The following is a 27,662-nucleotide window of genomic DNA, read 5'->3' as shown; positions in this document are numbered from 1 at the left end:
GGAAAATGTGACATGCAGATTCCGTCCTAATAACAATAGTAAAAAAAAAAAAAAAAAAAAAAAAAAAGTTTACCTTTTTATCTCACAGAAGGATTGGTTATATCCATGCCACAGCCCTGCAAAAGCTCCTTTGGATAGATGGCAGGTACTGGAATATGGAAAATACTGGAATGGGGGTTGTTAGATAGACGAAAAGCATGGGAGAGGGGCTACAGCCTTATTATCAGTATCACTGTGGCCAATATCATATTCCAGGCAGCTGCCGAAGACCTTTTCGAAGGCTGACCGTGGAGTGAAAAACAAAACAAAACTCCTAGCCACCCATTCCCTAAATGACATTTTGGTGGAAACTCAAGGGGATTTTCAGCAGTGTCTTTTGCCTCCCTCAGTGCTTCCAGAGCACCAGCACAGGGGAGATGCAGGGTGGGCAGCAGCTGTCAGCCCAGAGCTGCCTCGATGGTAGTCAAGGTTGAGTTCCCCCCAGCGTGAGCACTGCAGACCAGCACTGGAAAATGGAAGAGGAGTGGAAACCTGAGACAGGTCAGCAAGCATGAAGGCATGTAACCCAGAGAGAAGATCGTGTACTGATCGATGCCTGGCTCTCCAGTGGTGTTTCATGCGGTTAGGCTAGAGAAGCAATCACCGGAGACACTGTTTGATGCCTTTGCAATGCGTCCCTCCTGGAAGAGATGCAAAGCTTTCCACCAGATACCGAAACCCAGTCCCAAATCTGCTCTTGGTTATACCAGCACCGGCTTCGGGGAAGCTGTTTCGGATGCACCCAGCGTGACTGAGATCTCAGCCTGGTGCTTTCCTTCTTGCTCCCAGAGAATAAGGATTTTGACCTGGATTGCAGCCTTGTTCTCCCTGGGCATCTGAAAAGTGGAGTTGTGGTCTGTGTTTTGTTCTTAGAGGCTCGGGAATTACTGCTGTTGCCAGACATAGGCATTTACCTCTCGTACAGATGCTATAGCACTCCCGGATTAAAAGAGCATTGCGCCCAAGTGATGGGAGAAACATCTGGGGTTTCTTTTTGATGGTGTGCTTCTGTAAATGAAGATAGATGTGCTGGTTCGCACAACTCTTTCAAATATTACATTTCATAGAAATGCGGCTGCTCAAATTCAGCTCCAGTGTAAATCCAGTAGTCGTGGGGGTCTAGCAGGGATAAGTGTAGTCCTCCAAGACTCTTTTTAATTTTTATGCTACACCTTACATAAATCATAAAGCTCTGAGGAGTCATGGCCATGACTCCCTTGATGCTTTTATAGAGGCTAACACAGCATATCCTGACCAGGATTTATCAAAGCTGCCATGAGAGAAAAACTGTAAAAAACACCACCAGATATTTTCCCTTGTATGTTCATTCTGTGGCATTTATAAAAGAAGAGGAGAAGAACTCTTCAATATGTCATTAACGTGAGATTCTCCAGACGTGTATTCTGGATGTATGTTTTAAATCTCATGCGAAAATATGGGAATATTCTAAAAGCCATAGTCCAATGAGCTACTCAGATTGAATTGCGGCATTGAATGGACAGTGTTTATGCAATCATATTTTTAGAAGTCTGAGCAAACCTTTCATGTATATTTTTAAAAAGCAAGAGAAGTTATTTTAACAGCATCTTCCAGTTATAATTGGCATTTTCTGAGACATTAATATTATTTTTGTCAAAGTGATAATGTTTTCGCTAGTGCAATAGTTCCACAATGAGGTACGGAAGCATAAAACGATCCCATTTTGCCAATGCTACTAGAAGCAAAGTTCATAGCACTGCCTTTTCTGAAGGAGCGCTCAAAATAATAATTCTAGATTTCCACTGTCTTTTTCTAATACTTCGTGTTATTTTGGTATGTTCACGTCCCTTGCAAAGTGACACATGCTGTGCTAGGCAGAGCACCGAGGACCCCTCCTGCAAATGTGTTTCCTTTCATGCACCCAGCAGTAGCTCCGGGCAAGGAAATCAGACTACTCACGATGCATAAATCTTTGCAGCACCCAGACCTGAGATAGAATCACTCAGCAACTGATAGCATTTAACCACGCGTTTCAATAGGGTGCCAGATGGCAAAGGAAACAAAGAAGTACGAGCTATAAACATTTGCAGCTTCTTTTATACCTCTTACTGCACCACGACTGCCAGTCATTTCAGGGGGGCTGTGCCTGCGAGGGAAACAAGTGCTCCCCGTGCCCAGCTTTGCCGTGTGATGACCATTGCTGCAGGGCTCTGGAGCAGAAGCTGCTCCATGAGCAGCGAGCGCAGCGTGTGCGGCAGCTCTGATAGTGCGGAGCAGGTGATGCTCGTTATCAGAGCAATATAGCTGTTTCCGTTCTAGCCTCCTTTCAGAAGGGAAACGAGTAGCTCCCTACAACTTCCTGAACAAGCCCTGTTTTGTGCTGAAATCTCCCATTATTGGCTTTTTTTTTTTTTTTGACCTGAAGGGTTTTTTTTTTTTAAACGAAGAGAAAATTTCTGCCGTGCTTATGAATGAGGCTGCAGGATGCGGGCATCTTCTAGCAGGGAAGAAGGGAAGACACCTGTGTTTAGCTGCCTGTCTTCAGCCTTTCCCCAGCCAGGAGGGCTCAGCCGTGCGAAATCCCTCTGGGGACACGGAGGGGGAGCCCTGGGGCTGGCAGGGGGAGGATGTGCCCGGGCTCCCGGCCTCGCTGCTGCCTCCCAGCTCCTTCCACGCAGGTGGCACTGGCAGAAATGTCCCCTACATCACCGGGCGGGTGAAAGGACAGCGGGCACCAGACCCTTGCCCACCTTGGGGTGGCCGCGGTCCCCATCCCTCCACTCCGCGGGGCCGTCGGGGCGGCCGGGGGGGTTCCCTTACCTGCACCAGGGTCATCTGGGAGCCGAGGGCCAGCAGAATCTTCTCGGTCTTGGTGGGGTAGGGGTTGTCGCGGTGCTTGTAGAGCCACTGCTTGAGCGGCCGCGCCATGTCCTGCAGCGCCTGCCGCTTGTGCCGCACCTTGCCGCCGCTCTGCCGAGCCCTGCCGCCGAGAAGGGGCGCTCAGGAGGGGGATGCCGGGCACCCTGAGCCCCCCTCAGCCTCTCCAGTGCCATGTCCCGGGGGGTGGCCCCAGCCCCGAGGTGACCCGAACCCGGGGTGTCCGATCCCTGCCCGTCGGGGGGCGCGGGGAGCGAGGATGCTGCGGAGGGTGCGGGGGGCTCAGCCTCGGGGCGAGATGCCCTCGGTGCTCGGAGACTGCCGGGCATGTTTTCGGTGTGTTTGCAGAGGGGTTTTCCTTGAGGGGATGTCCCCGGGGGGAAGCAGCCCCCAGGCCGAGCAAAGTGCCGCGACCCCGGCGCTCCATCCCTGCTCAGCCCCGCGGCGAGGAGCGCTCCTCCGGGAAGGAACCTTCCCAAATTCGCAACGGCCCGTATCGGGACAAAAAGGTTGGAAGGGGGAAAAAAGGATCTCAGGTACCGATAGGAAAATAAATAAATAAATAAAAAGTAAAAAGGTGTTTTGGTGTTTTGATGTTTTTTGTTGTTGTTGTTTTGTTTTGTTTTGTTTTGTTTTTTGAATAAAAAAGGTTGAAAGTGAAAAGCGAGCGAAGCCGGGGGACCGGGAGGCAGAGCCGGGCGGCGGCAGGGGGCGCCGCGGGGCCGTGCCGAGCCGGGCCGGGCCGTGCCGGGCCGAGCCGGGCGGCCGCGGGCGCCGCCTCGCCCAGGGCTCCCTCGGAAACCCAATTCCGCCGCGATGAGCTGGTAATAACATTTCGATGAAACACAATCTGCGTGCTACCGAGCAGCCGCGCCGCTGAAAGTATGAGCTGATGCAATCGTTAAGGTGGAAACGGGGAGTAAAAATAGCTCCTCGGGATTTTTTCTCGCGTTCCGCGTCTCCTCGGACATTAATTTCCAAAGCTGCCCCGGGATGCTTGGTGCCGGTACAAACCCTCCGAGCTACGGCCGGCAGCACGCCGGAGCTACCGGGTCCTGCCATCACCTCCCCTTTCACCTGTTCCACAACAACTACCGGAAAAAAAAAAAAAAAAAAAAAAAAAAAAAGAAGGAAACAAGAGGAAAAAAAAAAAAAAAAACAGCCGCAGACGGCTCAGCCTCAGGTGTTTTTTGCACGAACGCGTTCCCAGCATCGCCGCGGCGGGCGGCGAGGGGAGCGCAGTGCCCGCATAGCCCCAGCTCCAGCTCCAGCTCCATTCCCAGCCCCAGCCCAGCTCCGGGCGCTGCGGGCACCGCGGAACAAGTGCGGGGGTCGCAGCCGGCCCCGAAGCGGCTGCCGGGGCTCTCCCGGTCCCGTCCCGTCCCGTCCTGTCCCGTCCCGTCCAGCCCCGCGGGTCTCAGCCCGGGGCCGCTTTCTCCAAAGGGGAGCCCCGCGCGTCTGCTTGGGGGTTGTGAATAAAGAGGAAAATAAACGCGGTGCCCCCCTTCTGGTTTTGCCCGAGCCAGAGGGAAGGCGGGAGGCTAAATGCACGCAGACAAGAGCTCTGTGCGGCGAGATGCCCCCAGTCGGGACGCGTCTGCACCGCCCGGTGCCGGCATCAGCGGGATGCCAGTCGCGGGGAGGACGGTTTTGGGGCGCGGGGAGCCCTCATAGGGACCACCTGGCAGTCCTAAAGCGAAGCCGAGCGCCGGGCACTGACACACACAGCACACACAGCACACACAACACACACAACACACACAGCACACACAAACACACACACACGCACGTACCCCGTCCGCCGGTTGCGCAGGCTGAGGCTCTCCTTGATGGACGGGCTGTCGGGGAGCAGCACCTCGGCGTGGTGCGGGCCCTCCACCACCCCCACGTAGGGCCGGCCGCCCCTCTCCCGCTCCTTGGCGTCCTCCTCGAAGAGCACCTGGCCGCTCAGCTTGCTGAAGACGATGGTGTTCATGGTGGGGGGGGGGCTGGGGGCCGCCGCCGGCTCCGAGGTGCGGGGGCTCGCTGTGCGCTGCGGGCAGGCGGCGGCGGTCACCGGGCAGCCGCGACCGAGCGCCGACAGCAGCCCGCCGGGGGGGCAGCGCCGAGGCACCGGCAGCCGCCTGCCCACCCCCGGGGGGCTGCCCGCAAACCCTGCCCGCCCCCAAGCCCCCCCCAAAACCCCCAAAACCCCCGGCCCGCTCCCCCTCGCACCTCGCCGCCAGCCTCCGCCGCGCTCCTCGCTCCGTGTCGCAATAGTTGGGAGCGCGGCTTCTCTGTTGGGTTTGGTGCTTTCCTCCCTCTCTCTCTCTCTCTCTCCCTCCTTTTTTTTTTTTTTTTTTTTTTTTTTTCCCTTTCCCTTCCCCTCCCCTCCCCCGGAATGATTTTCTCCTTCCCCCCTCCCCAAACGGGGAGGGAAACAAATTGTTTTTAACGACCACCAAATGCGCAGAGCCGGCGCCCGGAGGCGCAGCCGCCGCGCAGAGCCACTCACATCGCCGGGACCGCCGCTCCCCTCCCGAGGGGGGAGGTTTTTTTTTTTTGGGGGGGGGGGACACCGCCGGCCAGGGCACCCCGAAAGCCCCGGGAAGGGCACGAACCCCACCGTCGGGGGGCGGTGCGTGGCGGGGTGCTGGGAGCCGGGGGGGGGCAGCGGAGGATACGGGGGGGTCCCGCTACCCACAGCGGGGACCCCGTCGGGGCACAGCGGACGCGGCGGAGGGCGCAGCCCCGCGCCGCTCATTAACGCCAGTATTTAATGAGACTGCACCAGGAAACATCCCCCCCAGCTCCTCTTTTCCCCCTCCTTTTGTCCCCCCCCCCCCCCGCCTTACAAGGCTTACAGCCCGAGCCGGGCGGCGCCCCGTTCCCTGTAGCATCCTCGGCGCGCCCCCGCCGGGAGGCGATGCTGGCCCTGCGTGCGCCCCCGGCCCGCTCCCACGGTTGTGCTGCGGCCCCCCCGCTCCTCCTCACGCCCCCCACACCCTCCGTACCCCCCGCCGGCCTTAACGTGTCAGTTCCCGTGCGTAGAAACCCGAAAAAGCTGTCCCCGGGCAACGCTCCCGAGGATGCCATTCAGAGGCTGCCGATGCCGGGCACCGGCTTTCGGGAGGGAGCGTGACGTCACGGCCGCATGACGTCACGGCCATGACGTCACGCAGCCCTGCGTGTCTTGAAAGGGGTCTTCGGAGGAAAGGGGCAGCCCGGCGCGGGGGTCGCCGGCCCCGACCCCACAGCCTTTCACCGAGAGGGAAGCTGGGAGAGGCGACGTGCTGGGGACGCCCCGTCGAAAAATCACCCGGCTGCCGGGCCCTCAGCCAGAAGAAGCGATGAGAACAGGGTGGCAGGGACCACAGGAGCACAAGGGGCTTTAGGGCAAAGCCCCCCTGCACTGGGTGCCCTGGTCGGAGTGCTTGGGAACAGCCTTTGGGGGACAAATGGGGACACGGGGACAGGAGTGCCTCCTGGTCTGGGCTGAAGTGCCTAGCTGCTTGCTGCAAACCACACCGTTCTGGTTATTACTGTGCCTGGCTGAACCATTTCTGACCTGGGAAGGTTTGTTATAATTACATTACAGCGAGAGGACTGAGAAAGTGAGAGGCTTCATCAACACCAAGCTCCCGAGAGCTCTGGCCAGTGAAATGGGAAGGTGATCTCAGCCACCTGCAGCCCCACGCCAGTCCTTGCCCCGTTATCTTCCCTTTCCTCCCTCCTCCTCACTGCCTGCTGTGGCAGGAGGGAAACCCACTGCCTGTGTGGTGGCTCGGGAAGAACAAGGAGGGGAGAACCTCGGTGGCAAGATGCTCCTTTCCACTTCCCTCTGGACACCTTTGGGTGTAGACGCCTGTTCTGCAGGAAAACAAAACAAAACAAAACAAAACAAAACACAGCTGCCTCCCCACGCATACAGCGGGTGAGCAGGGTCTGCCTGCAGCAAGCCCCATTGGGCTGGGGGCAGCACGGACAGCAGCACCCCTTTACTCAAATTCTCCCCAGTGCCACGGCAGCAAAGAGGTCTCCTACATGGGAACTGTTCAGTTAAAGAAATTCCCCCCGGTGTGTCCCCTGCTGGTGCTCCCACGCTGAGCGGAGGTGCAGGGCACCTGGCTGTCCTCGAGGAGCGGGCAGCCAGGGCAGCAGGTTGCTGAGGGCCTGGCACGTCCCCACCCGCACCCAGAATAAATCGCAGCAGCAGCAAGAGCCGAGGGCAAGAATCAGCATTTGGAAAGCGGCTCTGGAAAAAACCAAAAGCCTGCACGGGGCAGGCGCTGCCAAGCGCGGCGAGGCAGCAGCAGGAGCAGTTGGCACCGCGGCGCCTTACAAGCCTCTAAAGCAGCGAGATCTCCCAAATCATCACATGTAAATCTCACACGCGCCCGCCCCCTCCATATTTTATTACTTAGATCACAGTTGAAAAGCTTAAATGAAAACAGGGTTTCTATTTCAAGAGCTTGTTTAACATCGCGAATGTGATACAAACTGCTGGCTTCATGGTTTTAATTAAGGTTACTTACCCCACCACGCACGGAAAAGTAAGTCAATGGCTGCTGGCCGCATGCTGCAGCCCACGGCTGGCTCCCCGAGGACTGATGGGAACACCAGGGGTCCCCCATACCCCAAAGTGGGGCCAGGTTTAGGGGACAGGGGGCTCTGGGGCACCTGCCAGGATTGGGGTGCAAGGAGCTCTGTGCTCCCCTGGTAAAGCCAGCCCCTGTGCCCAGCCTGAGGCAGGCAGCAGGCTGGGCTGGCACGCCAGAAAGCGGCAGCGAGGCGCCTTTCCAAGGGATATCGTGCAGAAAGAGCCTAGAAGTGGTGCTCTGGGGTCTGAACTGTCTCATGGAGAAGCCAGGAAAAAAATCAACGGCGCTGTCAGGCTGAGAGGAGGATTTGCTCCCGAGGCTGCGAGCGGTGGAGCTCCCCGGTGCCATCCCCGCTGCAGCCAGCGGAGGGGCTGCTTTTGTCCATGACTTCACGGTTGTTTTCTAAATGCTTTCAGCAAGTATTTCCTTGGCACTGCATTCTCACAGCAACCCCCTCCAGCTGCAGATTCCTTCACGGTAAACATATATGTTTGAAATTCAAAGAATTTCCCCGTGTCCCTGGTACGCCGCGCTGTGGCACGCTGGGTGGCTCAGTAACTGTGTGTCGAAGGGCCTGAGAAGCCGTGTGGGTGAGGAGTTGTTTAACATTATGCAAAACGAGGGCTTATCTACACTGCAAGTTATCCACCCTCACAGGGAAGAGGCCTGTTGCCATCCCGGGAAGCAGCTGAGCTCAGTCCAGAGGCAGATGCAGACAACACGCTCACCAAAGAGAGCCGAACCTCCAGGGGCTGGCCTCCAGGCCCCGCAGAGCCCCAGCCTCTGTCAGCCCCCAAAGCACCGGGGAGACATCAAGCAGGGATGAAGCCAAATCTTGTAACAGTGGGGTTTTGTTACCATATTCCTAAGGAAGGAAGAATCTTCCCCTTTGGACACCTCGCCTAGGAGAACATACAGCAGCGGGGTCACCGTACCTCATAGGACATCTGTGGAGGAGGTAATTGGGTTGGCCTACTAGAAAGCAGACAGGCTGTGAAGTCACCACTTAACACAGGCCTGCTCACATGCACAAAGCTGTGGAGAAATTAGATTTGGTTTTCAGCAGCACCTGAAGGAGCACCTAAAAGATAAAACATGGGTTTATTTTAATTCTGGATGGGTATTTGGTTTGGAGACGTTGGTAGGAGGACATGGTGAAATGGGAACCTGTGTGCAGGAAACAAGCACACTGGCATCGTGTGTGACCAGCCCTAAGCCAGCTGTGCTGGTAATGCTGTGGCCTGATAAATCTGTTAAACCCCAGGACCAAAGAGGACATCCAAACTGGGAAAAGCACTGGGATTTGTGGCAGCAAAAAGCCCCAGACAAAGCACAGACCCCCCCAAAATAAAAACCCAGCCCATAAGCGTTGCTTCATCTAGGAGGGTAGAGGTATATCTGTTCTGCATCTTCTTTGTGTGTTTCATCCGGAGAATGAATAAACAAAAACATAACAGCATCTCCAAGCAAGGACCAGAACCCAGCTCTTCTGACTTCTAGCTGCACCCCCCAAAACAGTCAGAAAAACAACAAAATAGGAGGTGAAATTCATCCCCAAATGAGTGGTTTTCTTCATTAAATGTGATATAGCAACATACACAACATTGATAACTTGCTGTCATATATATTTTTTCTTTTCCTAACCATGTTGCTTTTAGCTGAGTTTTAAAATCTGCATTTCATCTTCGCTGAGGCAATTCACTTCTTTACTGCTTTTACTGGTCAGAGAATGACTCAGTTGAATTTAATGCAGTGTCTCAAATAGATGATGTCTGCTCTGCACTTGAAAAATGAGAGTGGATTTGTTTGGATTTAACATTAAAGGCTACAGGTCACAATGCAGAAATTTCCTATCTGCTTTGAAAATGTAAGGATAAACATTGAATAGTTGATAACAATAATAGTAATAATTGTAATTTTTCTTCAGCCACCTGTGCAAAAATAAACATCGCACACTGTGTTATTGAATTCTCTACAATTTATTCCTGTTTTCCTGTCTAGCTAGCTATGAAGTCAGGCATTTTTTTCCACCGATATTCTTCAGCATCACAGATACAGAGGTCAATCCACCATTTTAAATAATCATCTGGCTCAAACCACGAGGAACTCTTGCTCAAGCCCTGGGCATGCTGACAGCAGCACGAGCAGGTGCTTGTGAGCAGAGGGAGCTCAGCATCTCGCAGAGATGCATACGGGCACTGGAGCCAGCCCCCAGGACACTTAGGCATCCCATGATAACCAAAAATGTGAGCCCAGCTGGTGATGCCGAGGAGGTGTGAGGGGGGTGAGGGAATGGAAGTGACGATGGCGAGGCGGGGACCCCATTTCCCACTCAAGCCACACGCGTTTCTGCGTGACCTCCAGGATTTCACAATCTCCATGCCTCTATTCTGCAGCTGCAACGTGGGAATAATAACACTTCCTCTCCTTTCCCTGCTTCCTCCTCTGTTTTTTGGCACAGAGCGAATACAAGAGGGCTTGATCTCAGTTGGAATCTATCAGTGCTACTGACATGTTAATAATACTAGCAGAGACGTTTCCTCTTTGCTTCGCACTGACAAAGCTCCGCGCGGGGCAGCGGCTCCCGATGTGTCAGCCCAGGCTGTATTCCCTTTCAACCCCAAATCTGAGGTGCTTTCCGGAGACAAGACAGAGAGCATGCACAATTCGTTCTGACTTTCAGGATTTTAAACAGAGAGACGGAGTCATAATACGCTTCAGTTTGATGGCCCTCCAGTCGCTGCATAAAAAGCTCCGAAACATCCTCAGCCTCTTGGCTGCGTGCACTGCCTAAAACCTTGCTCAGTTCAGGCAGGGTTTTGATGATGTTCTGCCTGGAAGCTGCTGGGTGGGTGTCAGGTCTGAGAGGGGACAGGCAGAGCTACAGGGCAACATGGATGTAATCGAGGGGTTTTTGTGTCTTGAAGGGAAACCCCTAAGGTAACACACCAGTTTCTGTAGGGGGCCAGCTGCTGGTGCTTGTCCCTCCAGGGTGCTGGGATCCCTTCATCTCTGCTTGGAGTCCCCCAGCAGTGGGTTGGTTTCCTGCAGAGGAAGCCTGAGAAAGTCTGGGGACAAAATAAGGTTGCGGAAAGATTTTGTAAAGATGCTTTGCAATTAATGTTTTTGGCCCAAGTTTGAAAATTTCCTTCCTTATTACTTGCAGTCACATAAAAATGTCTCCCTCGTGGCTCTAGCTTTCACATAATTGATCATTCATAAATCTCTGATGCCTTAGATGGTTTCTTGGAGTTTTCCAGTAATAATAAAAACAAATGTTTATTCAAGCAGATTAAAAAGTCAGGCTGATCCTATTAATCTGTTTAACCAGTGCAGATAGCTGTGTTATCTTCTGTTCGTAGAACTGAATTTAAAGCTCTGTGAAGAGTTTTAAAATGCACAAACGCTGTGCTAGCCGAGGCTGCAGCCAGCGATTCAGAAAGCAGTTTGGCTTTGGTAGCTCTCGCCAGCCTCTAAAGTCAGTACCCATGGAGAGGCAACAAGCCCATGTTCTGCTTTTTCCTGTTTATGTATGGGGTAAATGGGTCCTGCAGGGCGCAAAATGTTCGGTGCAGCAGTGTAACTCGCGTACAAACCGTTAATATTTATTATTGGTGAGGCTGAGGCAGGCGAGCCAGCAAAGGAAATAGCTGGCACATCTTCATTAATTCCTTCTGGTTCTAAAGTAGTTTTCAGGAAATAATTCTGCAAGACCTTGGCTCCACACACAGCGTATTTATTCAGAGCTGGCAGGGGCACCAGAAACCATACAGTTCATCAAGCCCCGCGCTCCTCTGGATCCTGAAGGTGTTTATCAGGAATGGCTTTCAGATAGGGCACAGCCCCCCACACACATGGTGCCAGTCCTGGGACACTCACTGGGGTCTTTGAGGCTTAATCACAGCCCCTGTCCACACTAGGAACAATCTTCAGAAATCCCTCAACGTCCTCAAGGGAGAAGGAGGTGTTGTCCGCCTTAGCATGTCAAGTGAATATTGCCTTTGTAGTTTTTTTTCCTCTAAGTTATTTGAATGTAACTATTATCTTTTCTCCCGTAATACGACTGTTTGACTTGTGACCTTGGGGATACTTTTCTTGTTGCTTTTAGATCTAGCCATGACTAAAACCAGAAGTTTAGATATATATGCAGACTTCTCTTTTTTTTTTTTTTTTTTTTTGTCTGAAAAATAGGCTGAAAATCTTGAGTATCAGTCTCTCTCATGAGATGTCCTGATTTCACGCATTACAGCAGGGCCAGAAATAACATGAGAACAGCTTTTCTCACAGTATTTCGGTAGTTCTTTCCTGGCCATTGCCAAAAGCAGGATGTGAAGACATGCATGAGCATTAAAGCAAACTCTTATTAGAATAGTTCAAGTTCCTTTTGCATTGTGGTAAAAATTTGTGTCAATTTTTATTCTATTCAGACTATTTCATCCCTTTCAGTACTTCAGTGTTTTTTCTTAATAAATCATTCTGCTAGGTTAAATGTGATTTGTGGGTTTTCATCTTTTATTATTATTATTTTATTTTATTTTTTAAACACACGCCAAGAATATGACAGAGCGTTCTGACCTAAATTGCACATTATTTGATTGTATGCATGAATGTTGGCTGTCCCACCGGCTACCCCACTGGCTCTGCAAGCACTCCTCATGGGTGTGATATAAGCACGCAGCGAGTGCTTGCTGCACTGGGTGCCCGAGTGATGATTTGGTGCCCCGGGACATAAGGATAGAATCAGCCTCAGGTTTGCACAATTAAATTGTTTCCTTGAAAGCTGTCAACGAATTCAGGTGCCAGTCACCTCAGCGTGTTTCCACAAAGTAGCAGAAGTGGATAGAGTTACCTGCCTCGCTGCCAGGGTAAATACTGGCAGTGAGTGCGAGCAGGACATGGGGTTGCAGCCTGCTGCTGCTCCGTGTGCACGTGTGCGTGTGCATGCACGTGTGCATGTGCACGTGTGCATATATACGTGCATGTGTGTTCTCCTCCTGGGTGAGATGTGCCCCATACAAGCAGCCCTGCAGAAGCCAGGGCAGCCCCGTGGGCTGTGCCTGCCACATCCCGTAGTGGTACCCACGGCAGTAATGTGAGGTGCTCCCGACTCTTCCCAAAACGGCAGCCCAAATGCGTGCTGTGCCCAAATTGCAACTCAGCCCCTCTGCCCTGAAGGTCTCGACGTGTATCAGCCAGGGTTGTGTCTGCTCTTCAAGGGGAGAGGTGCTTGGAGCGAGGCTTTCCAAAACCTTTGGCACGGGTGCTCCCCAGGGCACAGCACGGGGTATCTGAGCCTTTTTGGACTCCACCTGCTCCTTCAGGTTGAAGCAACATGCCGTGTTTTAAGGCTGTGTTTGCCCGTGTTTCCTCTTCATGAGGAAATGACTCTTTCTGAGGACAGATGAGGCATCAGCACCTTTCCTGAGGTGGGTGAACCAAAGCTTGAAAATACAGCTCTGGCAAGCTGCAGTCTGCCAGGCTGCTTGTGGGATCTAGTTCAGGGTTTATGGATCTAACCTTGGGATATGAATCCCAGGATCTCAGATCAAGTGATGGCCTATGGACTTTAGGGTTGGGCAAAGCCTGGTAAAGGGTTTTAATCATCTTTCTCTGGACAATATCTGTGTTAAAACCACCTAAACTACCCAAGATTGGGCAGACTTTGCTGATTCACCCCCAGTGGTCCGAGGAGACCCCATTCTTGATACATTCCCCATTTTCTGGTGGGACTTAAATGGAGATGTGTAGCAGAAAAGGACAGGGGAGAGGTTTTTTTTTCCGTGGGACTTGAGGCTCTTCCTCAAGTGCTTGCTTGATCACTTTTGACACAGAAGCAGGACACTTGTTGACCACCCTCCAGGACCTGTAATATCTCCCTCTGTGGGTTGGAATGCAGATATCTGGGGAGGAGCAGACGGTCTTTTGCAGCATACAAGTGATGCTGCTGCTTTTATTGAAGAAGCTGGAGCCCTTGAGGAAAGTACCCTCAACAGCTGCTGGGATTTCTGTAGATCAGTGGACTCAGATGTGAGATGTTTTTCAATGTTATCAAAACCAATGTCCTGTAAAAAGCAATGACAATGATGCCAGCATCTGGTTGGAGAGCTTTCTCCCCCCAAAAAGGTACTCCAATTCATGCCTATGTTTATGTGGGAGACTCTCCATGGATTGAGCCATAAGGTCCCAGTTAAGGTAATTCTGTTTGACAGTAGCACTAGATAGTTTGCAACGAACATTTACAAAGCGGCCAAGGAATATGATTTCTTAAACAAAAGATCCAGCTTTTTAAGGTTCTTACCCATGGAGCTGCTTCAAGCAGTCATCATGCTTCTGTCCTCCCTTGGATGGACTCCCCAGCCCTGGAACCAGGTGGCCGATAGTGCAGAAATGCTCAAAATCCTTGGAAAGGACACAATCGTGTCAATCGTCTCCAATGAAGGTAGCAGTCACAAACACACGGGTTTGCCAAAAGTCTCTGGCTAGTTCCAGGAAGCCTTCGTTTGTTTGCATTGCTAATCTGTCAGAGACCGAGACTGCTTGGGGAGATATCGAGCCCTTTGTAAGCTTTCTCGCGTACCGCTTCTGCTGGGATCTGCAGGATAGCAGCCATCTGAGAAGGATTCGGGAGACTGCCCAGTTATCAGGCTGAGACAGAAGGAGCTATTCAGAGCTGGAGGCAAGGCAGCCCCTGGAGCTAAGTGCCTGTTTTCATTCTGCAAGTCCTCTTGTGCTTTCCATTGCTTGGCAGGGATGGGAAATGGCAAAGCCTTGCTGCAGCAGGACTGGGATGGACTGGTGGGATGCCCTCCTGAGGTGCATCCCCTTGGAGGTCAGTGAATGCTGGGATGCAAGGAGGGCACCTGACTCACAGGTTGTGTCAGGATTCCCACTGAGAGAAAAAATTCTGTAAGCACTTTTGGAGCTCCCTTCTCATAGTAGAGTGAGGAGAGTAATTGGCATTGCCATGGACTTTCAAGCCCTTATGGAAAGGGAAGCAGCAGGACAGTGGTAGGTGATGGATATCTTTACATATCCTTACATCCATCTTTGGATTTCTGTGCTGTTACCTACCACCCGGAGCTACCCAAGGGACCTGTCCCTGCTCACGGCAGGCTGGGCTTGCAGCACATCCTTGGCCTTTGGGCCCTTCCCAGGGGCAGCCTGCAGCCCCTGTTGGTTTGCACCATCATCTGGGTTGCAGGCAGTCAGGACTTGTTTGCCCAGATCATGTTTGGCCAATGTGAAATGTTACCTGCCCAACTGAAGTGAGAACTGAGGCCACGATTTTGTGTATTTCTCCACAAACTTTGTTGGTTAGAACCTTGAAGGAGTGCCTGCAGGTGGCAGCCACCTTTTGCAGCTGAGTTCCCTCCACGTTCTCACTGCTTTGTAAAACTGCTACCAGTTGATTGTATCAACACAATCTTCTTAATTCGTTGGACTGTTTAGTTTAGAAATGTAAATCTTGTGAACTTCTAACAATTACTAACTTTCTCATTGGATTACATTCTTAGACAGTTTTATTGTTTCATGCTGCTGGGTTTTCCAGGGTTTTCTTTGTCTGGGTCAGCCCTTCTAAGCTGCCACTTAGGACTGCTATGAAAACACATGCCTCTGTGTGCCCAGCGCACGCACTGCAGGACGCACATGGCCCAGGCTGTTCACCATGCCATGGGATGCCCACAGATCTCCAGTGCTGGAGCTCTTCAGTCACCACATGCTGATTTTCAGATTTTTGCCTATTTTTGAGACACTTCCACTGCACGGACATGCTCGTATTTGCCAACCTTAGGGCCCACAGCACTGGGAAACACAGTGGATAAGCTCTGTGTTCAACCTCAGTCCTCTCAGGGACACAGACACTTACTGCAGATTGCAAAGAGATGCCTCACAGCCATAGAGCTGCTTCTGCAGTTCAGCATTTTGGCCAGCACTTTCTGAGGCCCCAACATCACAGCTGCATTTTGTCTTGGTCATAATGGTTGTTCATGATACAGAATAGCTGTTCCTAGGCCACAGCGGTCCTCTCTTAGGTTGGCTTTCTCTGATGGAGACTCTGGGGCTTGCAGAAGGTCTGAGGGTGCTGAAGGGTGCTTGAGCCTGTATTGCCCATCTTTCAGAGCAAGGTTGCACATGACAGAGTACAGGGGATTTTACTCTTAAAGATGAAATGTGATTTAGTTCTTTGGGGTGGTGGGTATGGCTGTGATAATCAGGTAGGAGAGGAGACAATTCAAATTCACTTCTAGCAAAAATTAAAGCATTTTCTATTACACATTTCTACAGCATTCAGAATGGATTAAGCAGTAGTTAGATATTGTTAATTGACAGTGGAATTAAAATCATAACATAGCTCTCAGTAACTGTGTTGATTTAGAAATGTTGACAGTTATGAATCTACACCGGTACTTGTACAGCTCTACGACTGGTGAATATGAGCACGTCCACACAACGGAAGTGTCTTAAAGGTATGCAAAAATCTGGAAAGCAACACGGGGGAACCAAAGAAAGCTCTGGTTTGGGGGAGTTTTTTCTTTTCTTTGTGCTGAGTTTGAAAAGAATTAGGCCTCAGTTCCTTCAGAGAAATCACTCCTCTTTGTTTTGTACCTCTTCGTGCCACATCGGATCCAGTGCTTGGCAGTCACCTATACTCCTTAGTTGCTATGCTGAAAAACATTCACCTAGTCATTACATTCTGGGAAGCATACCAAGGCTGGCCCACAGATGTCCGCTTTCCCAAATATTTTTCCTTTTACATGACACCCCACCACAGACAGTTGTGGAATGGGCTGGAAGGAGGCATTGATCTGACCATAACTTCTGCTTCTGAACGCACTTTGTCCCTCAGCTGCAAGTGCACACTGCGTATTTCTCTCCAACAGTTTCTTCAGCTCCACTGTGAGTATTTTCCTGCCTAACCTCACACGGAGGTACGGGCTAGGTAGTCTGCTTTCCAAATGGCCTACTTGAGAAAGTCAGCCATAAGTGAGTGTAATGAAGGTCTGCAGAGCAGGACTGGCAGCCATGGGGAAAGGAATTTTCCATACTGGGCACACTGTTTGCCCATGACTGGGCAAACAGAGCACTAAAGGTGGCCAGGTGGCCATCCACAAGCCTCTGCTCTATCGCACCCATTGTGACTGAGTGCAGTTATGAATGACGGTGTGCTTTTAGCTGGAACGAAGCAGCACGTGTCTCTTCACTGAGTGCATCAGAAGCTCTTTTCCTTTATGCTGCTTGCCCCTGAAAAATGGGCAGAGGAAACCCACTTGTTTAAAACAGGGCATCATCCTCCAGTGGGACCGAGCTTGGCCCCAGTGAACCCCAGTTCCATAACCAAGGCTTACTAAACTGCTGGCCATCTACCACCAGCCTCCTTCTCCTTTTTTTTTTTTTTTTTTTTGAGTGTCTGTTTGTCCCAATATGGGTTCCCCCACCCTTCCGTCATTGGAAGGTTTAATGCTGAGTGAAAAACCACGAATAGTCTTTGAACGTGTTCTGCCAAGTCTCTTTACAGTACAATACTGGCAGGAGTGAAACACTGGGGCCAGGCAAATATGCAAGCTTCATCACATTAAAGGAAGCAGAGCAGCACAGTTATTGCATCATTCTATGGCTTCCCAGACGTTGTTGTTATTTTTTCATTAGAGCAACAGAACTGCACTTGGTGCTTTTTGCTGAAGAGCCAAGGAGGCCCCAAAAGGCTGTCAACTGGAGAAGAGAATGCGGCAACTGGAAAGATGAGTGGTTTACTGCACTAATTTTATAGCACAGCCTTTACCAGTCTGTGGTAGAGGGAACCGGCAACATGATCTGTGTTCACTTTTTTTTTTTACAAAAAAAGACACATAGCCAAGTACTTAAAACTATTTGCTTGTTCAAGACAAGTTATTTGAAAGTTTAAGTACTACTGAATCAACCAACATTTTTCAACACTAAATCATTTCAATTCCATATCATATGTTTTTAATTTTATCAGCATCTGTAACTTTTTAATTACCATTTTTATTAAAGATTTTTTTTCTTTTTTTTTTCTGTCTTTTTTTTTTTTTTTTTTTTTTTTTTTTTTTTCCCAGAAGCAGTACACAAATCCCTAGCTATTTAATCCGGGCATTAGAACATGCAGTTCAAGGCTTGGCCATTGAAGCAAAACTCTGCTGCCAGATGCGCCCACCAGACCACAGGTGCTCCGAGTTGCTCTCCGGTGACTGCCAAGCTCCTTGGAGAAGCAAGGGGTGTCACAGCATGGCTGGACAAAATTTACCACCAAAATTTTAATGAACAGTTTGGCCCCCTGGAAGCTTCTAGGCAGATTCCCACCTAACGAAGAGGGAAGAAGCTTTAAAGGCACTGGCACAATGGGGAGTTGCCTGGAAATTTATGTTTCATGACCTAATGTTTCATGGTTCAGCATTGGGATAATGTCATTCTTCTGGCCCTCATCCAATATACACTCAAAGTGACAATATGCTGAGGGTTTGACTGGCCAACTACTATCTGGTCACCACATCAGCATTCCCAACTGTTGAATGAAAACACATGAAATTAGTGGAGATGGTTTTGTGCTGCTGGAGAGATGTAAAAGTGATAGGGCTAGGCCACATTATATAATTTGGTAACCCAAGCCAAAGCTACCCTGTGTGGGTTTACGAACATTTCATTTGTATTCAAAGCAAAATTGATTGCAGTTGTCATAAAAGAAAGATCAAACAGCTGAAGGGTACCATGCTCCCTGTAGACTGGGTTAAATCATGTAACTCGCCAATGACAACAACTGGAAAAGAGAGCAGACCTTGCCAACTGGAAGATGCCTGGCAGATAGCATAGAAACAACTTGAGAGAACAAACACAATCCGTGGTAATGCTGTCCATGGAAATCCTTCCCAGCAAGCAACAAGTACTACTGAACTGATAACCAGGCAGTAGGATGGGAAGCACACGTTACAGTGTAAAATTGCACTCAAGGAAAAGATTCATGAAAATGGATGACTCTTGGCTGGCTTCAATGCCCGAAGCAGCAAAATGTTGAGCACTGAGGAACATCTCTGTTTAAGCAGAGGAGGGAACAATAATTGGTAAAATTATTTCCTTCAGAAACTGTGTAATGTAACTTCCCATGGCAGGGCTACAGCTGCAGACACTTTGGTCCTGGCATGTTTCAGGTCACCAAAGCACAGATCAGGTTGTCTGAATTTAGCAGTGGCTAAGATACAGCGTTGCTTCCTTCTGTTGTTCTGGATACCAAGCAGTGTGTGGCAAAGTTTAAGTGGCTAAAGAAGAGGCAAACCACAATTTACAGTTGGGGAGCCGGCAGCTTCTGCCTCTGGAAATAAGCTCTGCACGGAAACTTGAACACCACAGCTAAAGAAACACATCGCGTGTTTCCATTGTAGTCATTCTGCTGTCATGTGTAAAACAAAGATTACTTTCATAGAGATGTTTAAGGATCATCTATGTAATTTATTAAGAGATGAAATTCTTCAACTAACATATTATCTAGTTTGGCCTCCTGGGTCGATTCCCACCTGATCCCCCTGTCAGCAGCTCATTTGACTTGTTTTAGGAGATGTGGAATGAAGGAGATAGCACAATTTCACACAAAGTGATTGGCGAGCCTAAGGCAAGTCAGTGATTCACATCTCAGGACGGCTTCATGAATCTCACACTCATTTATTTGCCAAAGAAAGGTTTTGGTGATGGAGCAGAATAACAAAGCCCCTAACATATCGCAGATCCAGTGCACCCAGGCCATGAAGTTTGTGTTTCCCCAACAACGTGGAGACAGTATGGTGTGTCAGAACACATGCACTTGCCATTAGCATGAATGTTACGAGGAAATGAGCATAAATCCCAGAGTTAAATGTGTAGTTTGAACATCCTGGGACAATTAAATTATTGATAATGGTTATCTGTCACCAAGCAATAAATCATGAACTCACGGAGTGGTAAAAGAAAAGCTATCTTGCTGCTGACAGATGCACAGACTGAAAGATTTGGTGGGCCTTTAAGGTTCCAGAAGTAATTACATAAAGGTGAAAGATTTCTTCTCTTGCCTTTTTTTTTTTTTTTTTTTTTTTTCCTCACCGACTATACTATTTCCATACTGAAAACAACACTTTCCTGACAACTTTTCTTACTTGGCCTCTACATTTTGTGAAATTTTAATGAGCATGAGGAGCAAAGCTTTAAGTGAGCAGCTGGTGAAGAGCAGGCCTGCCTTTATTGCTGTGAGCTGGAGCATTGTGCCCTGCACAAGTGGAGGAGCTGGTGCCCGAAATTTTGAAAGGTGACAGATACTCTCTGCTGACGGTAACATGGAGATGATGCTGATGGTAACTGCAGGTATACTGTGGAAAAAAAAGCTATTATAAGACTGCAACAATACAGAAATAAAACAAGGAGGGAGCAGGCGACAGCAAAGGAAGGACACACAGACTGGCCGCCTTTTTGTCACTGCACTTCTGCAGCTGAAATAAGACTCTGTATTGCACTGAAAACAGTACCGAGCTCCAGCACTCTGCACAAACCTATTTCCTAAGAGGCTACAGGTTTACGTGGGCAAGCAGTAGCTGGTGGAAAGGGAAAGGGACAGAGGCATTTCCCTGTCAGGCACAGGAGCAGTGGAGTGTGAGCTCGCCGCTGCCCGGTTATAAATGGTGGGAATGCCGGGCCCGGGCGGCCGTGGCTGCTGGAGCTGATGCCAAGGCTTGAATGGGGCGGCGGGTGCTGCCAGGAGGGGGATGTGAGCAGGAACCAGGACCAGCTTTGTGAACAGCCTTTTCAGGAGGCTGCGGTGTTGTGAAACTTAACACAGCCCTGCGGAGAAAGTGGAAGCTTGTCAAATGGACACGCTGTACTGCTGCCTTTAGGGGAGCCAGAAACCAGGTTCATTTATTCATTTTCCAACAGCTAAATCTTCTTGTATTAATTATGTGGAATCCAGGAATTTTGGCCAAAGAAAGATGTACTTTTTAATACTGATCCTTTGACTGTGTGGCGATCTGTATCAATTTCAAAACTTCTTCTCCTTGCATAGAAGTTTAAAACTTCAGGCATGGCACAGGAAAAGAAAATAGCACAAATAATGTGGCTTAAGTCTGGGATTAACTGTCTGAGACCTTAAAATAAAGACTTCAGATGAACTGCTCAGAGGCATACGGGCTACCAGCGTGAGTGTGAGTGTCAAGCTGAGGCCATTTAATTGTCAGGAACATGACATTTATTGCCCTGACGCCTGTATCATAAAATTAAGTTTACTTTAGAACTTATTCCATATGAAATACATGTTAAACAGTCAAGAGTGCCTTGAGAGGTCATGTTAAGGACAACAATTATTGTCAGGGAGTTTTTTTCCCCTACTTCAGTAAAAAGAATAACACACCAGTTTATGTACTTTTGTAAGCAAGACAGCAACAAGCTGTTTGTATCTACAGCCTCTCTCGCAGGAACAAATGAATAAATAAATAATACCAAGCCTCTCCTCTTCCAAATTAGTCAATTACTATTTAAAAGTATTTTTGCATATGCAACGTAGCATACACTACTACAGCAGTGACATCAGTGTGATAATATGGATGTATTGATTTAAAATAACTTATCATGTCTATAGGGCTGAGCTGGCAAATAACTAAAATACTATTAGCTTGGTCATGGGCTGCTGACAAAACCTGTGACAACCCCATAACTACGTTGGTGTTTGCACTTACCAAAAAATACTAATTGGATTCATATTTTGATCTCCAGACTGTCACCACCTGCCCATAGTTTATTTCCTTAAAGACACTCTTTACACCTTCCCTAAGGAACCGATATAATCTTCTTTCTCAGAACTATATTAGGCTTCTAAAATGAAATTTTAAATGAGCCTTTGTGTCTGCTTTAGAGAAAACACAAATGAAAGTTGGATTTGCATGATGCTTTCATTCGAAACTTCTGCTAAAAGTAAAATCAGTTGCTTTTAGTAGCCTTGCCAGTTAGAGGAACAATAATTGAATTAAAAACTGCTTCCAAAACAATAAAATAGTTAATTATTAAGGGAAGTAAAAAAAATCATTCAGAAGCAAGTACTTGACAAACACAAGTTATGTGAACATTTGCTGTAGTTTTTTTGTTTTCCAGTTTTGTCAGATGTCTGTGTTTGTAATTAAGGCATTACTGCTCTCAAATAAAATGTTAGTATTATTTGTTGAGCATGGTATGTAGAGAAGGTCTCCTTGCTATAATGTCAACAACTGATTATATGATTATTGAAATTAGCTCTAATTTTAAATATAATTTTATGCAGAAAATAAAGTAACTACTTCAATACAATGTTGTCCTCAGTTTAGAAATTAAAAACAAAACAAAACAAAACAAAACAAAAAAAAAAAAAAAAAAAAAAACAGATAATGTGTGAACATAAATGTAATAATCTACTTTTATTTATAACTGGTAAATTTTAATTTGATTTAAGCACATATGCTAATTAAAACACATTTCACCAGCTACTTATAAATTAAGCCCTATTTTGTTTCATGTTGGTAGAAACAGGAAATTTGGAGTGATGTCTACTGCTACAGCTGTTTGCAGTACACCAGATGTGAGATTGATGTATCTGTATTTTGCCCTCTCCTGTGAGTTGCAAGTGATCAAACAGGCAAAAACATAATGACAGGATGATTAGACAAATTTAGCACAAAGGAATTGTTCGAGACATTCATAAATTACCACCCAACGCCACACATGGTGATGGAAAATGTATTTATTGCAATGTCACAGATAGACAAAACCATTTATATCCACAACTAGTTTCAAATACAATCTTACTAATTGTAGAAGGCACCTTAGCCATATCTTATCTGGTAATCTTTTAAAAGATGCAATACTAAAAGATCCAGAAATCTAGGTGTGAGCATTTTCTAAACCCCAGGTGTGACAAACCATCAATATAAAAACAAATACTATTTTCTACAGATGAATTTTTGTTATTAAATTATTCTAATATAAATGAGCTGTTCTATGACATAGCAATGCTAGAAGAAGCAATCGCGCATTCAGATGTAGCTGGATTGCAGAATGAGGGTGTTGGTAAAAGCTGTTGAAGCATCAGCCATACTTCGCTTTTTCTGTTGCTAGAGCCAATCTGCGAATGTTTGCTATGCAACCAGCTGCTGCCTCCTGCAGAGTTTCATCTGTAGAGCCCACCATAGTCAGTAGGAGCTACAAAAATAATATTAAAAAACAGCATAAGAAATAAAAAAAGTATGTGATTATTTAAATAGTATTCAAATAATATCTTGAACATTTGGATGCATTTACTCATACATATAAGGAATAAAATATTGAAAATTATATTAACAAAAATCATTGTATTATATACGTGTCCACATATACACTTATTTTTGTATAGTTTTGTATACCTATATGTATTAATATACACATAGAGCACAACACTTTATATCTTATCACATTTGTACCTGCAATTTGATATTTCATGTCCAATTTTCTATTTATTTTATCACATCTGCGTATTGGATCTGACTTGGATTTTTTTCTTGAAAGTAGAAATTGTGTACATGTTAATCGAAATCATGGTTTCTCCTGAGGGCATACTAGTATATTTGTACCTGCTCAAGATTTTTAATAAACAAAACCATGCACTTTTTTTTTTGCTTTTTTTTTGGCTTTGATCATAAAACTGGATCCATGTGAAGGGATGAAGGGACCCCCGTGTCCCATTGACTGTAGTAGGTTTCTTTATTGTCACAGGAAAGCACTCACTTTAAACTTCTTGAGGGATACAGATCTGGGCATGCCATTCTTATATATTTGCATGTAAAAGTGAAAAAACAAAAGCTCAACAAAGGCACCAAACGTTTGGAGCAGATTCAGCTCTTCAGTCATGTGGAGTAGATTCTTTACTCTGGAAGTCATTCAATGTTTTCAATGGAAATTCCCTTGGAGTAAGGTACTGTTCAACACAAGCGTGACATAGCACAGGCCTTGATGATAAAACATTTTTACATATCAGAAAATCATTAATAATGGTTTTGGATCTCTTTTCCTTAGTGTGTTGCAAGTCAGTGATGCAACTGCAACTGCAATATATGTTGGAAAACACAAGAGTCTTGCCTAGCTTAAATCAGCTCCACACAATCCTCACATTTCTGAAAATCTGCCAAGCTTAATGTGCGTCCAGGTATTTCGAAGCTCAGACAGCTCTAATTAAAACCTATATTTTCAGTCTGCAATACTTAGGATTCTGTGTTCACCCAAACAATGTTGAGTCAAACCACAAAGAAATCTGTTATCACTCAACTCCAGAGCATATTTTTCATACAGCTAAAATATTACATAAAATTATGAACTGCTAAATATAAAAGTATAAATTGAATGCAGACATCAAATTCATATGCTACCTTTTTCTAACCTTCCAGCAATCATGAGGCATGGGCCACAGCTGCACACATATGGCATTTGCTTATAGAGATCAAAGCATTTTATACTTGAGGAAGTATTTGTGTTAGCCAAATGTACAAAACAAGCATCTTGCCAGTCACCTTTCACCCTTTGACCCTTATATGTAACTTGTAAGAGTGCCTGTAATATGCCTGAATTATGTCAAAAAGAGTATTATGTAAATGAAGCATCAAATATTTTTTTTCTAGTAATTCTTCTTCCTATAATTTCCATTAGTGTAATAAACTGTCTATGTCCAAATAGTTAAATAAGAGCTCTCAAGTTGTGAACACTTCTGAAGGGCTATACTGGAGGTATATGTATCCAGTGACAGTATAGAAGAAAAGAAGACAATTAAAGAGAAAGGTTTATATTCTTGTGCTTTATTTGCAGGCAAATTTTGGCCAGGTTCAGCAGCCAGTGAAGTCGGGGGAGGTTTCACCACTGACTTCAGCTGGTGGCACGACAAAGCAGGATGGCTCTGTGCAGTGACCAAGCTGCCCTACAAAGCACGAAGGCCAGAATGCAAGTCTTATCAGACACCTGCCTTAAAAGAAATCCCCCTGAATGAAGTTCCTTCTTCTTTGCTAATTTCCACCAGCTGATTTCTCATTAACTTAAAATGCTTCTTTGGGTGCCTTACAACATTGTTGTATAACTTACAGAGGGAAACTGGTATAGATCCTTCATGTCCCTGACTCAAAACCAAAAATATGTATGCACATACCGTTCGTACGGTGGTTTTGGTAATGCCATAAGTTTCAAATTTGGGAGGAAGGAAACTATATGCCATATGTGATTATTCACTGCGTCTTCACAAACCCAGTGCAAGGCTTTTTCAGTGTAGAGTGTGCAACTCAAACTTCCATAATAAATTCAACATGAGATTTTTTTATCAGTTCTTGAGAGTAGACATTCATCATGAAATTAATATTTTTTGGAGATATATTGTTTAATGGAAATATAGCAAAAAGTGAAAATAAGCCTTTGCCTTTGTTATGACTCCATGCTAGGTAGTCTTCAATACAAGGTTATTTATTTCTTCTTTTAACTACCACTTCTGGGCTCAGAAGACTTAGGAAAATAAATACTTTTTTTTTTTTTTGTCATTTTCCATGGTGAGCTCAGTATCAGGCAATGACAATGGCAGTGGTGGGGGCTGGAGGGGGAGGGTTGTCTCTGATTTTTATTGCTGCTGCATGTTGGAGAATCAGAATTTGGTATCAAAGAAGAACACATTACAGGACATGGATTCAAGGTACCTTTGCAGATGCCTAAAGAATTAGTGGTGTGCAACAACGCAAACAGCAATTTTTATTAAGACTGATTTTTTCCTTCTGAGTTTGGGGGATCAAGGATTAGTTGTTCTCTAATTTCTCATTCTTCTCAACCACTTGTCAGATGCAACACCCATAAGAACTGCCACATTATACAAAATCCTGTACTACAGCATCTCAGGATTTTCAGAATATAACTTCAAAGAAATATTCCTGGAAACACAGTCTTATACAGTTGCTGTCTCTGGGGACTGAAGATATACAGCACTATTTTCCAGTCACCTTATTCCATGTGTTAACAAGAGGGCAACTGCAAATATTATTAAAAATGCAAAATATTTCAGTGTAAGTAGGTGATTATAAATTTAGGAATCTAACTTCAAAGATTTGGATATAAATGCTATCTTAAATGAAATAAAATGTTATTCTTTTCTTATACACCAGCAAAGTTACAATTCTCTTGCTTTCTAACTGCCACTTCTTGCCCTTTTGTGGGTTCGGTTCAATTGACTGGAAATTTGGGTCACCAGTCCAAAATTCAGCTATGGAAATGTATGCATAGATAGTATCCACAGATTGTATCCACACATTGCATGTATTTGACAAGTCCAAGACAGCTTTTTTTTTTTTTTTTTTTTTTTTTTTTTTTTTAAATTATTATTCCAATGCACAAGTGCAATATTACATGTCCTTCTTCTTGATGCAGTGTCCTTGAACTTCATGTATCCCTTCCCCTCACTGTTCAGGTATTGTTTTCTGACACATGTAAATGTTAACAGATGTGAGGAACAGTAAAAAGCATGTGGTATAAATGCTTCTTTCTGGCACATAAGAGGCACTTTCCATAGACAGAGAAAGCATTTGCAGTACTATGTAGACTTCATTTTCAGTTGGCAGGTATCTATATTCTAAGGCAACGGTCCAAAATTTTTTGCACAGTTAGCACGTCATACCAGCAAATAAGCACAAATACAAGCTGTTTGGAGAACGTACAGAGCATATGTAGCATTTATGGGTTCCAAAAGCAGGAGTAATGCACAGCCAAATCATTTAAATATTCAGAACAATTAAGAAGATTTTGCTGTTACTATCCCAGCTTTAAAATACAACTGTGCGGCTCCATTAGTGTAACACAATCACAGAGTAACTCTGAATGCAAGCGGTCTCAGAAGTCTCTCATCCAAGGCTGTGCTCAAAGCAGGGTCAGCCCTGAGATTTATACCAGATTGTTCAGGGTTTTATTCAGCTTGATCTTGAAAATCTCTGGGGTCACAGACTGCACAGCCTCTTTAGGCAACCTGTTGCAGGGTTTGTCCCCAGAGAGACAAGGCTTTCCCTATATTCAGTCTCTCTTCTTTTGGTTTATGCCTGTTGCCTCTCATTCCCCAGCCATGTATCACTGTGAAAAGCTTTGCCACATCTTTTTGATGACTGACCTCCTTGTAAGTACTGGAAGACTGCTATTAAGTCCATCTGAAGCTCTCTCTTCTCCATGCTGAAATAAACACTTCCCTCAATTTGTCCTCACAAGGCAAGTGCACCAGCTCTTCACCATCCTGGTGGCACTGTGACAAACTAGCTCTGGTTTATCCATGTTTTTCCTATACAGGAAGACGCACAGCTGGGTGCCATATTCCAGGTGAGGTGTAGTGGGAAGAATCACTTCCCTAAACCTTCTGACTGTGCTTCTGGTAGTAGAGCCCAGTACTGTGCCTTCTTTCTTGTCAGGACACACTGCTAGCTAAGGCTGTCTTCTGAAATCTCCATACCCTTTTCAATAAAACTCCCTCACTACCAGTCAGTCTTTAGCCAACATCACTGCAAGGGCAAGTGCAAAGGCAAGTATGAGTCCTTCTCAGGCACAGGACTTGGCCTTTGTCTTTGGCTTAATTTTGTAATGTTCCTGTTGATGTGCTCCAACCCCTACCTTTGGTCAATGTATGTTGACTGTTGCCAGTCACTGTTCCCTTCCTGGGTCCAGAAATGTGTTCCAAGAAGATTCTTCCCATAGTTTCCCGAGAGACCGATGTGAGGCTGACCAGGCTGTAGTTTCCTAGACCGGGAGGAGGAACTGTTGCTCTGAAGACATGCTTGGCAAATCCTCATTGCTGTGTCTTATGCTGCTGGCATACCAAAGTCATAACAATTGTTCTTCAGGGCAACAGTAAGAAGTAAGGGCGTAAGGCAGAACATTTGCTTGCATGTTCATGCATCACCAGTGATGCTGCCTTCTACTGGTTGCAAGCACAGCTTCCTTACAGTAGAATCTCTACAGTCACAAAATATCCAATTGAAAAGTTGAAAACCCATTTTTTCAAACAAGGTAACATAAGAATCAACAAATAACTTGTAAAAGTGTCCTTCCAAAATGGGTATGTTTCCCTGGATAAGTACAACAGTAATAAAAATGGGCTAGCAATTCCTGTTTCTATGAAGATATCTTTCTAGAATTTTTCACTTCTACCGAAGAAGT

At 46.7% G+C, this 27,662-nt stretch overlaps 2 protein-coding genes across 7 annotated transcripts in view; both read right to left on the bottom strand.

Moving 5' to 3' along the window:
* Positions 1-6,662, bottom strand: part of MKX (mohawk homeobox) — a 47,357-nt gene extending 40,695 nt beyond the window's left edge. Inside the window, exons 1-3 of one of the 4 annotated variants that reach the window (XM_084507384.1) lie at positions 6,644-6,662; positions 4,689-4,927; positions 2,839-2,998 (exon numbers count right to left, since the gene is read on the bottom strand). In XM_084507384.1, the coding sequence (XP_084363510.1) occupies positions 2,839-2,998; positions 4,689-4,870 (342 nt within the window). In that variant the 5' untranslated portion in view covers positions 4,871-4,927; positions 6,644-6,662. Of the gene's footprint in view, positions 1-2,838; positions 2,999-4,688; positions 4,928-5,109; positions 5,185-5,888; positions 5,912-6,643 lie in introns of those variants that run through there. The other 3 variants (XM_084507383.1, XM_084507386.1, XM_084507385.1) reach the window with 3 other exon arrangements.
* A 15,535-nt stretch (positions 6,663-22,197) lies between these two features.
* ODAD2 (outer dynein arm docking complex subunit 2) overlaps positions 22,198-27,662 on the bottom strand; it is a 95,800-nt gene continuing 90,335 nt past the window's right edge. For all 3 annotated transcript variants that reach the window (XM_084507378.1, XM_084507377.1, XM_084507379.1), the window contains exon 20: positions 22,198-22,673. In XM_084507378.1, coding sequence (XP_084363504.1) covers positions 22,560-22,673 — 114 coding nt within the window. In that variant the 3' untranslated portion in view covers positions 22,198-22,559. The remainder of the gene's footprint in view (positions 22,674-27,662) is intronic.

The sequence above is a fragment of the Aythya ferina genome (genome assembly GCF_964211825.1).
Source record: "Aythya ferina genome assembly, chromosome: 2".
In the NCBI taxonomy this organism is placed as follows: domain Eukaryota; kingdom Metazoa; phylum Chordata; class Aves; order Anseriformes; family Anatidae; genus Aythya; species Aythya ferina.
Note: the sequence above shows the minus strand (reverse complement) of the source record. Positions and strands in the feature narration are given on the sequence as shown.